Here is a 15,766-nt window from a genome sequence, read left to right on the forward strand (position 1 = left end):
GTGAAAGTTAGTATCCCAAAATCAATGGGATGATGGATATACGGGGGGAAAATATTTTAAACGATTAGCTGATCGTATATCAATTTGGTTTCAGCTTTAGAAATTTCCTAAATATATCAGTCCACTATTTTCAGAATGCATTTGGACAAGTTAGGTGATTTGTCATGGTTAAATTGTTGTAATAATTGAAGTAAATCACAAATCTATATAAATACGAAACTGAATATATCTGTGTTGCTAGTCAAAGCTTTTTTGGGTGGTCAGGTGTACAGACTGCCATGTGTGTATAGTATATTCATACTGAGTTTCTTTCCCCCAGTTGTTATGTTGTCTCATCTTATCATCTATTTAAGTGATTGCCCCCTCCATGACCTTTACCTTTTTTATTCAGCTAGTATTATGATTTTACTACTGGTAGGTGTCATATATGTGATTCTGAACAAATTGTGTCATCTGACATTTTTATGGGAAGATGGGAATTAATCATATTTATTCATGTATTGATTAATCTCACATCTGGGTTTATAAAGAAATGGAGCATGATATCAACTCAATTCTATATGCATATGAAAACAATATATTATATTTATTATTGAAGTTTTTGGCAAACCTTATATGTATAGATCTTCTAAGGATGTATTCCAGAGAGGTCTCTGAAAACTGAATATGTATCAGTAAAGTGTTTCATTATGCTGATTTGCCCTCAAAAGCAAGCAAGACCAATACTTTAATGTTTTGCATATAGTTCATTTTCCGGGGAGGGTCTAATACTGAGCTACATTTAAACACAATCCACTTTTCTGAAGACCCATTATCACCCCAGGCAGCAGTGCCTGATAACACATCTGTTTCATTTAACTGGGCTTTCTCATACTTCTTCTACCTCTCACTTAATTACATGCACTTTGCTCTCTGGTGTAGCTTTGATAATATTGAAACTAATAAAGTATTAGAAGGAATGCAGAATGGCTTTGGAGTGGCCAATCATACTAAAGGCTGCCGTGTGGAGCACAAAGAGACCTGAGCCTATCATGGCTATGTCCTTAAACACCGGCAGTACATGTATTACTTTTTCACAGAAATGAGGAACATAAGACCAAAAGCAAAGAAATTAGTAAGTACAGACAGAAATTAGCATGATTTTATTTCAGGTCTCAACAACCACAAGTGTTTCATTTTAATATGCGTGGGTTTTATTTTTATTTTTTATTACCTGCTGATTTTGTTATTGATAAGTGCCTGGTTTATTATTTGAACTCAGTAATGGGAAGTTATCCATTTGCGTGATCAAACACAGAAACTTATTTGGGACGTGGATATAAGTAGTGCGGGGGTAGACCCATGTCAAGGGCCCTTTCCTATCAATATAATCTATCTTTCATTAACATGCAGTTTGAGTAACAAATGACACCGTTCACTCTTTTGACCCAACATTCCCAAATAGTTAATTGGTGCCCTATAAATTTCCAGTACACCCTCAAATAGGGTTGTTATGAAAGTTTGGTTATGGCTCTCATAAATGGATGAAATTAGGTTTATGCGGTGGAATAGCTCATAGGTGCTTCCTCCTGAGAAATCTGGCATATGGGGGAGACTTCATTGCAGGGGCACGCTGTACTTTAACACCAAAATCGACACATACCTTTGCTTAAGCACACATACAGTATATGCTTAGAAATAATAGAAAATGGCATTTGAATTTCAAAAGGTCGGTTCCCCAGTTCCATCAGTTATTCAATAATGGTGGAAAGTGCGGAGTCTGCTTCAGCTAAACTGTAACCTTTTTCACCTTAGCCCATATTTTCAAACCTCAATTAAATCACCATTCCCACACTGGAGTCTATTCAGGTTTAGCTAAGAAGTCCTGTCACATCACATGCTACCAGGCGATTGTTGAATAAAGGAAGTCCCAGCACGTTTTTAAATTGTGCTTTCTAATTGGAATTCATTTGAAGCTGCGATTGCATCTCGGACAAACCATTATTAGTTGGTGTAATAGGCCATGATGCAGTATTATATAAATATAAAGGAAATGTTCCTTGTTAAAAGTTCCAAAATGTTTCAACAACTTGGATAGCTTTTTCCCACTTAAATCCCTTCCCCCACACATTTCTGTACAGGCCACTGCATATCATTTATCATTAGTTCATTCATTATATCATGTAAAATATATGTTGCTTATTTTTGTAATCTGTTGAAAACATTTTGTCCCAGATTCTGTCATGAACTAAAAGCAGATGTTACCATTTCCATTAATAAAGTAATACATTTGTTGATCACTGAGTTCACCTAGCTGTGTTTTTGAAAAACATTTAACACTAACATTTAATTGTGCCTCAAAGCCAGGGGCAGTTGATTGGATCCAATGTCCATTAGTCATAAAAAGATCATTGTTATGATATCATAGGCTTACATGTACTTCATGTTTCTCTGTGATCTTGGCAGAGAATATTTTGTTTCAACATCTTTAATGGTTGTCCCACATAAATTTGAATAAAACACATATCTAACTACGTATGAACTATAAGTTAGCTTTTTGATGAAATCTCAGCATGTGCGTGTGTGCGAGTATGTGTGTGTGTGTGTGTGTGTGTCTGTTCAAAACATTTTGTTCTTATCACTTTTGCTCTGAGCACACAGGCAGCCATGCATGGGCCTTGTCATGTTTGCCCTTGACCGCAGGTGCAGTACTTGTGTTTTGTATCTGTGCCGGCAGGTGCTACACACTTTGTGGTCTTGCACCTGGATGGGCAGTATGGCTGACAGGGAGGGACCTTCAGGGCTGTGGCTGAGGAAGGGGAACATCTCTGGTAACCTCTGAAGCCCATCCACTCACATTAGCATCACTCCCAGGGTGGATCACACTGTCACTGCCTTCTTACCAGGGAGACTGCATTCGGCAAGAATTCTGTCCAAAAAGATACCTGCAATGACATCTGCCCTAACCTGGAAACTGCACCCCAGGATATTATGGGAATCTTGTAAGTGACTGACACAGGACACAGTGAAAGTCTGTGTAGTGGAGCTGAACAATAAGGCAAGCAGGCAGGCAGAGTGCATCGCTCTCTCTCTCACTTACTCACTCACTCACTCACTACCACTCACACACACACACACACACACACACACAAAGAGACCGGCGACAGCAGCACTGGGGAGTCAGCAGGAGAAGGAGACAGCTGGGAAGAGTGTGGCAAGCAGAGCAAGGCACGGACTAATGGGACCCTCGCTGCACCGAACGCGTCCATGTGGAGCTGCGGGGAGCTGCCACTTCCTCTCCTCAGCAAAGGCGATGCAGTAAGAAGCTCTGTGTGGTAATGCAGCACCGGACAGCCCTCCTGCTCTAAAGCTCTCCTTGGAAACACTGTTACTTTCTGCTCAACAGGATGTGAGAACGGGCAGGTAGATTTTGTGCTTTTATCATCTCCGCTACTGAGTCCATGCAAACTGTTTTTATTCCCTGTGATACTGAGGCGAATTTGTGTGGTTCTTGCCTAAAGCTGCTTTGAGTCAGACATGCTGGAAGATCAGGTACTGGGGCAGAGCACTAAAAAAGGACAGCCAATACTTTGTAGTTTGTAAGCCTTTTTGTGATCAAAGCCTTGTGGTCAATTTACATGAGATCTTAGACTTACCGTGGTCTGTTGTGCACATCTGACACAAGCAGGGATGAGAAAATGCATTTGCCTTCATGCAATATTTCTGCATTTACTTCTTGGATTATTACTGGATGGTTGTGTATCATATTTGAAAGCAGTAAAAAGTTAGCAATGAGCTACATGAAGAAGCTGGAAAGCATTTTTTTTGAGAGAGAGATTATGAAACAAACAAATCTCTTTTGGTTCTTACCTGGTGTTTCCCCAGTGTGTCCTTCTGGAGTTTGTCTCAAAAGATGAAATTTTTAAAATTTTATCCGTCTGATTCCTTATCAAGTTAAATTCTAATTCTTAAAAAAAGAATTGTGTCATCGAGTACAATGTAACAGAAAGATTCATGTCAATTTTAATGAAATTATGGTCTACCATTAAATGGAAGTTCCTCTAAAAACCATTTGCAGAAAGGCACTAGGAGATAACATAATCACAATTAAGCTTTCTAACTCAGGATTCTGTTACTACATAACATGTATAAAAGTAATGGAGGTGAAGTAACAAGTAAAAAGAATTAAATTAAGCCCCAGTCAACAAAAAATAAACAATTCAGTTGCAGCCTCGTTATTTTATTCACATGCATTGGTAATTTTTGTTGACCTTTTGAAACCTCAGATACAGATTAGAGTTGGGCAGTTTCTTCCATCGCTCGTGTATGAATGTATTATTTAGCATTAGCTGATATATATGCAAGACATATTGAGGGTCTTTTTTCTAGTATGAGGTGGTTTGTTTAAGGTTGTTCCCTCAGGCATAAAATGAGCCGTTGTAATCAGTCACCTGGGGTACGAAAAGGTCATGAAGTTCCATTGTTGGAATTCATGATTCAGAGTGGGAGGCTGTGTAAATTTTGCCCAAAAACACATTGCATGCATCATTTTTCTGATTACGGTGGGGTCTGTTTCTTGGAATTCAATAACAGTGAGGAAATACCTCATTTTGCCTTTTTGGTAAAAGACCAGCTTTTCACTACCTGTCTGGCAGCGTAGGTGGGACAGTACAGATGCTGACTGTGCGAGTTTGCTTTTGGAGTACACTTGGTTGTTGGTGTCTTCCTTCCAACATCACTGCTGGCCCAGCACTCCGGTAAACTGCTGAGGTCGTGTCTCTTTGAAGGGGGCATGAAAACTAAGGGAGGGATTTTGACATCGTGCTGCCAACAGAATGTTGAAGTACATTACATGCCTGAGGTCACACCTCGCATGTCCTTGGTGGTCGACAAGGGATCCCTAGAGCATCTGTTCTTTGTCACTGCTAAAGAAAACCTGTGTCTCGACTGTGTTAACAGACACAGCGAGGGTCGTGGCACAAGTCTGCTGGCACAAAATCAGATCTGTACCAAAATCAATGGGCTGTTTTGAAATGTTTGTTACTGTCAGTTTTTGCACCACTTGACTACACTTTAATGGACTTCTTTCATGGATATAACATTGTGAAATAGGTTTTGGGGAATGGCTTTGGGTAGTGCACTGCATAAAAAAAATTACTTTATGAGAAATTTTTTAAAAACTTACTTTTAGATGGGAGGACGCACCCTTTTGTCAAGGAAACGCAGTGAGATTTTTCTGAAAATTTACATTACAATAAATGTAATTTACAAACCCTTCCTATAATTAAACGAGATCTGCGCAAGATTGATACATTGTCATTCTCTCATATAATGGAGAGATTAGCTGTTCCTCTCCTCCCTTGAATTAGGTCCCTCTGTTGAAGACTGAAGATTCTCTAATCTCTGCAAGCTGTTCCTTCAATCAGCGGCCATGAACAGTGGGGCAGCGTAGTTAGCAGGAGTGAGCTTAGCACACTCACAGGGAGCCTGTCTCACACTGTGGCTCCTCCCTAATACCTCCGATTTGAGTCACCGATTCGGAGTGTCTGATCTGAAATCTGTTGGTATCACGGTGCCTTGCACACGCCTCACTTCAGCGGCAGCTGTCTCAAGCAGTGAGAAGTGTAATTACACTGCACGCTTTCTCAAGGTGCCTCAGAAGCAACTTCTCCGGAAACAGCTCCTTCAGCACAGCGAATCTATAGCAGAAGCCAGTGCGTTAAGTGCGCTAAAAATTATTCTGATTTCACACCTTGCTGTTTCAGCCAATTCCCTACAGATTAGAACTACAAATGCTTAGCGCCAGGGTTTCCATTACCAGGACAGTGAAGAATTATAAGCAGGTTCTCTCAAAGCTGTCTTCAAATTAGACATACTCAAGTAGGAAGGCAAATGTGTTTCCCTTGTGAATGCAGTGCCATCTCAGGTTATTTTTACAGTTAGCAGGGATGAGCATTTGAACCAGTTTCGTGTCACCAGCCTCAGAGTTTACATTCAAAAGAGGTAGTGTCCCAACGATAACAGAGTAAGAGGGTTTCATACACAGAGCTGATGGAGCTCTGATGTTCTCTGCCTGGTCAGCCAACCTCAGTCTAGGGGGAGAAGGAGATGGAGCGCCCGTGCTTGCACCCCCCTCAGAACTCCTCAGGACACACGCTCACAGTGGATGGTCAGTCTCAGTCAGGAGGAAACTATAACTGACATGGAAAAGTGCTGAGAGAGGCAAGCCAGGAAACCTTGTCAGGGAAATTTGGTCCTGTCTCTGATACTGCAGTGAACGTATTTATGGGCCTAAAGCTTGTTGCCACCACTACCATCCAGAACCCCACCCCCCTCCCAAAAAAAACTTAAAAAAATAAATAAAAATCATGCCAAATCAGCAACACTTTAATTCTTTACTAAAACAGCAGAGCTACGGGTTTTGAAATCGATGACCAGACTCCCTCAAGTATTATTGGTCTGAAACTGCAAGCCAATTGTGTTCAATTCATTACTTCCTGATACTTGCCAGGCATTGTCCCCACGCAGTTTGTAATCTTTAATGGGAAGGGAACATCTGAAACAAAGAAGATTAAGGAACACACACACACACAGACAAGCACACACACTCTCTCTCTCTCACACACACACACACTCACTTTTCAGCAGGATATATCACCTCTTTGACTGAAGGGTCCTTGCCACTGCCCACATGACTTTGTTGCAATGTGACTCTCTGTAGCGAACAGTGACTGTAGCAAAGCTAGCAGACATGGCAGATGTCTCACATGCCTCACTTCTCCATGGCAGATGGCCACAGTGAATGGAATCATGAGCCAGAACTTTTATACCCTTATATGAAAGGAACAGGAGTGGAATTAGTTTTTTTCTTTTTGTGCTATGATTACTTTTGCTCGGCCTTTTTATCCTCCGTCGGTAAATTGTCATTACTTCCGTTAAATGCCAATGGCCAGTAAGATAAAAAGCAAAAATTGTCTTTCAGTCACAAACAAAGGAATACCCAGTACTCCTGATTGTTTTTTTGATTCCATTTTGTCAACTTGGCTTTTAAGTGCCCCCAAACAACTGGGACGGTTCGTCATAGCAAATTGCAAGAAAATACATTGAATGTCATACAATACTAAAGCTTAAATTATGGGGCTGGGGGGAGTAATCTATCTAGCAGCACAGTGGTGTCTGGGCCTGGTGCTTCAACACTAGCTGCTGCATCACAAAGAAAATATACATTTGTCCTGGGGAACAATCTTCCCGTCCACTCCGTAACTCCGTAAGTCATTCGTATTTACTCACGGATGAGGTTCCGTATGGCCTGGCAGGCGTTTGGAGCGAAATCACTTTCATTTATAGCCGATTTGTCATTTTAATTAGAACTCAACGGAAAAACAATTACCATTTATCGCCACGCTCCTTCTTTGATGTCGCATGTTCTCTTTGTCTGTCTCAATCTCTTGCTTTGCTTTCCTAATCCTGTCTGCTGAAGGAAAAAAGCGGTCAGGATCGGGGTATTATTTTTAAAGCACATATCTTTTAGAGGCGACACACATCGATCTTTCTAATGCTGACGATAACAGCATTGGAAACCCATCCATTTTTAAAAATAATGACATGTCATTTTTTTGTGAAAACTGGCATTTGTATTCATCACAAACTCTCTGTGAATGTTCCAGTAGTGTGAGTTATGTTCATTGTCTGATTTATGTTTTTAGATTTATTAGTCATCTTGACTTCTAACAGCAATTGACCGGACAATCTGAAAGTAAGTTATTGTCCTTGACAAAAAAGTTTTTTTTTATATCAAATGTAATGGGTTCTCCAAATGTTACTGTATTCCAAATGTTATCTGTATTCAGCTAAATATATCCACCTGAGCATTGCTTTTGGAGAAATAGAGGATATCTTATGATGGGTAGCCATTGTGCAGCAGCTATACTCCACAACCACTGAAAGTTTGATGCTTGAGTCATGAAAAAGAGATGTTTCCGGTTTTACACATTTTAATTTACAACTTTGGTTTGGCTGCAATTTGGACTGCAAGCGGTTTCACAGATATAGCTCTGTACAGAGGATGTTAATCAAAGGACAAGAAAAGGTATCCATTTTGGAGTCTTTGGTTGACAGGGTCGGTTGTAATTCTCCATTAAATTGCTAATGGCATTACCAAGGTTACATTTCCTGGAGTCCTTGCAAGATTAATACTGACTGTTTTAGTGTGAGGCCAACAGCATACACAAAAAACGATAAGTCTGGATCGAAGAAGAAATTGCTTATTAGTGTGATGTAGGGAAGGCAATTCAAAAATAGCTGACACAGGTACAAATACAATTTTCCCTAATCCCTGGATTTAAGTGTCAGGGGGCTCTTTTCAAATTTTGAGTTGTGGTGAGATACAATATTTAAGTTGGTTATTCTAAGAGATCTTTGTCACTGTGTTTAAGACAGATCTTGTGAAAGGTGTCATCATGTGGGAAAAAATAAAATTATTGGAGCTTTGGAACATTTCTAAAGTGTACAAGGATATATTACCTTCAAGCATTTTAGAATAAAATATACGTCAACGTAAACTGAAGTAACAAAAAAACCATAAAGTAGATTTACACATATTCCCTGTTTTGTGGATACATAACCCTTAGAATAGAATACAAAAATGTATTGGTAATATGGAAGACAAATAAGATCAGTTATTCTCTGGCCTACAGCAGGCAGAGGAATAGGTCAAAGATGAGGTAAGGACTTGAGGCTAGAACTTAGAGTGTTCAAATCAGAAGGTTGAGCATTGGGTTGTGACTTGTCTGGGACCCCAGAAATAGTAAGATGGAATAGACCTAAGGTCCTTTTGAGCAATTCTAAATTATAAATATGATTTGGTAAAGAAGCCATCTTATCCCATCATTCACTCCTCAGAAGGATATCTTTCTGCTTAGGTATATTGTGAAACAACCATGCACTGCTTCTGGAAAAAAATTATGCCATTTTGATTATGAAAACTGGATGACATTTCGGTCACACAGATTTTTCTTTTGTAATGCGATCTTCCTTTTGTCATGCTCTAGAAATGCTTTTTGCAAGAAGTGTAAAATTTTAAAAATATTTTATCCAGTGCTCCTCTTAAAAGTCTTTACCTTGTTTCAGCACAAAAAAAAGTAATGGGTATGTTAGTGTATCTCACCAAAAACAGACACAACATCCTGCTGGTCAGTGTCATACACCATTCATTTGAGCCCAGGACCTTCTTGCTGTGAGGCGACAGTGCTACACACTGCACCACGTGCCGCTCACCGACACAACATGAATGCAAATAGTTGCACACCTCCTCACTTACGGTGTCAAACTGTGCTGCCCTTATTGAAGAGATCATTGCTGAAGTGAAAAATCAATTAATATTTTTCAATATTTATACGCTTGTTATTATCTTTCCAAGGGGATTTTAGCAATGTGCAGACGCTCGCTCCTGTGAATTTTCCATTTAAAACGCTATGAGTTAATCATCAGAACATCCATTCACTCCCTTATTCAGTTCCACTCACCAATCACAACTAGCCTCCCGGTGAAGAAAATATGCAAGGTCTGTTAAAAGCTTCCCTCCATAACTCATTCTGAAGGTCTTCACAGAATAATTAATGTGACAATTACCAGGCTGGGTGGATAAATTAGAGCGGTTTAAAAATGAGATGAGTCATTGGCAGAACTGTAGGGCCAATATGATGAGGAAAGGCTGGGGGAGGTTAGGTCCCTGACTCCAGACCGAGTGAAGTACTGAAGGGCCACCCCTCAAAGCCGAGAGGAGCTCTGTAGTTTACCGGAAAGCTCATTAATTCTCCAGCCCTCAGCCCATGTCAGTCTACAAAAAGTCAAAGGGGAATATAATGGCGCCTGGGACATATTGGACATTGTTCACAGTTCCTGTTGCCTTAAGCAACAGTGACCTTAAAATGGATGGAGCAATAATGGATGGACAAAGAAAAGTGTGGCGAGCTTTTCCGTCAGTACCAGTTGTAATGGATGAGGATAGAGGCAAGCATTGGCTCCGGGTGCCATTCATTCAGGTGGCCTGTGATTAGAGTGTGAGCAAGAGTGGCATTCTGTGGACCCCTGGAGGTCCTTGAAGGTACTATAGGGGGCCCCTGGCCAGACTTGATATACAATGACTATATATACATTATAAAACCTATAACCCTTTTTAACCTATGAAGGTGGTCCACTGCATGCCTTTGTGTGTGGGTAGGGGTCCCTGGTTCAGAAAAAGATTTTTAAAAACCCTGTTCTAGGTGGTATCAGTCTGCCATTTGGCATTGCAGTGTATCTTTTAACACCACAGAGGTTCCAAGGCACCTTCATTGTCTGCTAATTCAAGCTCAAGAAGGTGGTTGACTGCCACAATGGAGGAATCCATGATACATTTGGTTAACAAACATGTTTTTCAAGGCCCATCCAGAGTAAAAAAAAAAAAAGTGCTTCCACCTGATTTATACAATGCCAGACATGGCTGACAACCACCTTAGAACATCAAGTGTATATAGAACATGTCTAAAGGACTGTTTCTAATGTGCAGTGTGGGGGATGTTTTTACTTAACTCCCAACATTCCAAATTCATGTAAATCCATTGTTGTCCATTGGGGAACTGGAAAATATGGAAATGCAGTTGAGTGGAAAATCCACTCAACTGCATTTCCATATGATCACCAGTATATTTGCACTATCTACATCATATTTTTGCGCAATAAAAGACTGGAGAGATAAAAACTAGATAAAAAGCGTATGTCTTAAGCCAGGATTTGTGTTACTCGGAATTAAACGAGACCGACCTTTTCAGTGAGACTTCAGCCCTTGTGCACACATCTATCATATCCCTGCTTAAGTTGCCCAAGCCAGCATGCAGAAAAAAGAGGGTAAAGTTGGAAGCACGGAAGTTCAAGATAAGAGCACGTATCTCAAAGCCAGAATCAGGGCCATATTTAGCAGACACTCTTATCCCGAGTGATTTACAAGGCTAATTTGGCATGGCACATTAAATGCACATTGCAGCAGCAACAAGAACAACAATAATAGGTGCAAGGAGCCAAGTAAAGTCCAATATTCTGTAGCAGTAATCTCTCTGCCACTGGCTTAAATGAGTGGTGTGTATGTAGTAGCACTGCTACAAAGACACACAAAATCCATTCAATTCTATCTGACAGGCAGCAAATTTACATTGTAAGATGCGTGTAAGATTAGTAGTTTCAACAGAAGAGAGGAAAGACACTGAAGCATTAGCTAAATATGACCAACCGTGGGTGAGTAAATTAGCTCATCTTTCTTTTTCTTTATTACCTCGTTCTGTGCCTCATTTCTCAACTATGCCTCTCTGGAATGATTTACAAGGAGTTACATTTTCAAGTCAGACCCCTATGCTGTATTAATTCTCGTTGTCACATCAATTTGAAAAAATTGATTTGATTGAGTCTCACTGATAATTACAGTGGTATAATATATAGATTTCAAATGATGAAAATGAACTTCATTCATTTTCATTTTATGCTTGTTAAGTAAAAATATCCAATCCAAATTGTTGTTGCATTGACTGACCGTAAAAGTACATACATGTGAATGGTAAATTAATTGAGTTCTCCTGGTGGTACACCTTGCATATAAAAGGTAGAGTAGTATCATTTATTCATTTCGCTGACCCTTTCATTCAGAAGAATCTAAATGGCTCTATACGGATTAAAATCTATGCAGCATTGTAGTTACCGATTTGCCACACATGCCTGCACACCAGATGAAGCACTTCTCCAGTGCATTCACTCTTACAATATCTTCATTATCATAATCATCATAAATTAATTTACTGCCAACAGTAACTACTCGTGGCAGTTCAAGTTAAGTCTTCTCCAGTGTAATGGAATTATAGCTTTTTGTAGTTATTGTTTTTTGTATGTTTAGTGATTTTATTCTGCCTTCATAATGCAGGATCAAAATGAACTCTGGATATGCTGCAGAGTCATTGTTCTGGCCATGGTGCAGTGCCAACAGAATGCAAGGAGCTCTATGTAATATATCTGAAGTCTAGGAAAAGCCAGCATAGATATAAGTCACACACATTACGCCTTATGTTGCATATTCCTGCTGTAGCTACATTTTACTTTAAAAAATAAAGCACAAAGAAATAACATTTTTTCCCCCACATGCACAGCCGTTTTCACATAAAAGGACATTTTGTATTGAACATCCCATAATGCTTTGAATGGACAATTTTCATCCAATGATTTATATTGGAGCCAAGTTCAGGCCATTGGATGCTTGCAGTTGTCTGAGTGACTCTTAGCCCATCCTTTATTGTGAAGTAAACATTGGCAGAGAAATATTTGTCAGCATGCTTATCTACCCTCCCATATGCCCTGTTATTATTAGAAACAATAGCTATTGTTTAGCAGTGGCTGATCACATCCAAATAGAGGAGGGAGAGAAGCACCTTTGTATGATAAGAACCCTAAGCCTATTTAAAATTTTTATAGTGATGAACAACAGCTCTGCCTTTGTACGCTGCACATGAAATTTATTAAGTATTAAATTCTGGCTCTCTGGTGGTATCCAGTTAATGCGCTGGTTCTCAGTTCAGTGATGGATAGGATTCCATTTTTGGCCTTGCCGTTGATGACTGTGGCTAGGGTACCTGTAGGGATACACATAAAAGGCCATTGCATTGTCCAGGAAGGGCAGGTTTCAACATTGATGATGCATTCCCTGTGTCATTATGTCTCTTCTGATCAATCAGCCATCTACACTATGTCTGCACCACATGCATAAGAAGTACATTTTCTCAGGTGCCACGACTCTGCAGTTCAGCTTGTGGACTGCATGGTGAAAAGACATACTTCAAATAACACAAATGCTAGACCATCTTCCCTTGACCTGACAGAAGTTGTAACAGTCGTGGGAAAAGCATTGATTTGTGATTCAACCCTTCAAATTTGGGAATAAAGGAAATAGGGATAAAGAAGTTGATTCAAAGAATAATAAATAAATGAGCAAATAAACAGAAAATGTGATCCAACTCAGAGCTGGCCCCTGGCATAAACACTATGCAGTCGATTATGCACTATGCACGATTCAAATTTAAGTGGTGGGTGTGATTTATGTTGGAGCACTTTGCAGCCACAGCAACATTCATGTTTAGGGTCATCAAAACTCTTGGGCCAGCTCTGATGAAACTTATTTAAAGAACCTTATTGTGTCTCTTTGTTATAATGCTAATGATTTAAAGGTGTGGTATGTAAGTTTGGAGAAATGAGCAAGAGCTAGAATAAAACATTTTTTTTAAGTTCCACCACCTCCCACCCTCTTGCCTCAGTTCTCCCTCCAAAGCTCCTCCCTCCAAACACATGTGGGCGTGCTGCGTGACTGAGTACTAGAGAGAGAGGACATATAGAGCGCTGAAAAGTAGGTAGAAAATAAAACACATAACGTCATCATAATAAATGTAAACAATGAACATATAGGTTTTATTTATAGCTATTGGCTATGTCAAGCATAATATTATCGACAAAAATGATTGAGTTTCAGGCGATCTACACATGTTTTGAGTATGTGAAGCTCAGTAGCCAAGGCTTCTTTACTTGATTAAGATTCCTCTGGCTTAGACTGTGGAAACATAATCTAACATCAATGACACTTAACCTCTGATTACTGCACAACAGTATTGAACAAAAGTATCACAAAAGTATTGAAGGCACACACTGATACCCTGAGAGATGCAGACATCAATATCCAGCATTGCACATTTTGGCTTTGTCAATACAAATCTTTCATTCCCACATCAGTCCAATTATTAGGATTAAGTGGGCAAATTGACCACACTACACATTCAAAGTGCTTATGAATTGGTGATTTGGGGCTGTTGGATTGCTCATTCAGCCACGTACTGTAGACATTTGTTTCGAGTAGGTGGAGGTACCCTGTGGATGTGCAATGGTTCTGTACTGTAATGGTGCCGACAGTGTGCTGTAGTGTACTCAGGGAAGGAGGGTTCCTGCTGGTGGTATTGTCCATGCACCAGTGTCTCCTCTGTTTGATTGGGTGCCTGAGTCAGCTGTGCATGAAATGTACTCCACTGATGCATTGACTGCAGTCCGCCTGGGAGACTGCAAATTTAAATGATTCAGCGGCTTACAATAATTGGAGTGACTCTCACTCAGCCTGTAATGCCAGTCCTATGTCTCTCCCTCTCATTTCAGATAAGAGATCAGGATGATAGTGGTGGCCCAAATCGATGAGGACAGACCGAAGCAATGGAGGAGCCGACGCCCGACCCTGCCTTCGTTGACGTGGACCAGGGATTAACTTTGGCATGCATCGCCTTTCTCTGCCTCCTGCTGGTGGCCATGATCATCCGCTGTGCCAAGGTCATCATGGACCCCTACAGTGCTATCCCTACCTCCACCTGGGAGGAGCAGCACCTGGATGACTGATGGTGGCCTGGTCAGGCCCACTGCCCACTACTAGCACGGGGCAGGAGTCACTCTCCCAGCACATACACATAAGAGAGGGAGAGGGAAGGGGAGAGATAGAAAGAGAGAGAGACCCTCTCTGGGGCTTGCTGATGTTCTGCTCACATGCTCTGACTGAAGTCAGACTAATAGAGTCTTTAGAAAGCTGCTTTGGTCTCTCTCGAAATTATCTTTTATTGTAGAACTGTTACATTACCTGAGCACACACTCATCTACATGATGGCTACCTGCTTAGCTTCTCTGTAGCAAGAAGAGCCCAGTGGCCCCATTCACTAATAGCAACCCCCGTAGGATCCAAAACAAACTTGGGGAAATATTTTTGTCTGGCTGCTGAAACTGTTCTTATTCCTCACATCAACAGGACTAGATTGTATGTTGCTCAGTATGCATTGACCATCTTAGTACATAAAGAAAATCCTGATAGTATACTTGATTAATGAATTTAAAATAAACGTTTCTTCTATTTACACAAAATGAGGATCTTAAATTTATACCTTTTTTAACAGTCATGACCAACGTTGAGACTCAGTGGACACATGCCTGCTCTTGAAAAGCCGAATAACCATTATTCTCAGTCTGTTAACTTGCAGGGTTTAGTTCCAGAGGTTATCTTCAGAGCATGCACTGCTATCAGTAGCTGCTTGGATGCAAATGGTGCTTGGTGCGTCTTGATCCATTGTTTCCGCAGTCTCCACATCAGAAGCTGCTGTGCTTGCTTCTAAAATTATTTCCTGTCCCGGCCATAGTTTGGGAACATTCAACGTTTCCTCTGTTACTCTGAATTCTCTCAGTTTGCTATGACAGTATGTAACATGAGCTTGTACAAAGCAATTTCTTTCTTCATTTGTTTGGTTCCCCTGTGTAATATCTCACAGAAGTGTTATGAATAGCTTTATAAACTATATTCTGAACTGCATGTTATCAAAGTGCCTCAGCTTAAACCACAAAGATTGTCTTGAATAGTTTTGAGCCTTTATAACAAAATAGTGAGTTTAGTGGCAGCGGATGACACAGATATAGGGGCGATATATCTCAGGAGGTAAGACCGATTGTCTGGCAGTCGGAGGGTTGCCGGTTCAAACCCCGCCCTGGGCATGTTGAAGTGTCCTTGAGCAAGACACCTAACCCCTAACCTCTAACTGCTCTGGCGAATGAGAGGCATCAATTGTAAAGCGCTTTGGATAAAAGCGCTATATAAATGCAGTCCATTTACCATTTACAGATATGGTCTCTGTTTGGTATGAGACAAAATCCAACGAAATGAAGTCTGTCTGTTGTTACACTTAATAAAAAAATGAATTTA

The 15,766-nt window shown here is 40.3% G+C and overlaps 1 protein-coding gene across 1 annotated transcript; it reads left to right on the forward strand.

The window, feature by feature from the left end:
- The first annotated feature begins 3,028 nt into the window (after positions 1–3,028).
- Positions 3,029–15,766, forward strand: LOC118228111 (cortexin domain-containing 1). The gene is made up of 2 exons (XM_035419407.1): positions 3,029–3,402; positions 14,191–15,766. Exon 2 carries the CDS (start codon positions 14,245–14,247, stop codon positions 14,422–14,424), a length of 180 nt encoding a protein of 59 aa, XP_035275298.1. The 5' UTR covers positions 3,029–3,402; positions 14,191–14,244; the 3' UTR covers positions 14,425–15,766.

The sequence above is a fragment of the Anguilla anguilla genome, chromosome 5, assembly GCF_013347855.1.
Source record: "Anguilla anguilla isolate fAngAng1 chromosome 5, fAngAng1.pri, whole genome shotgun sequence".
NCBI classification, from domain to species: domain Eukaryota; kingdom Metazoa; phylum Chordata; class Actinopteri; order Anguilliformes; family Anguillidae; genus Anguilla; species Anguilla anguilla.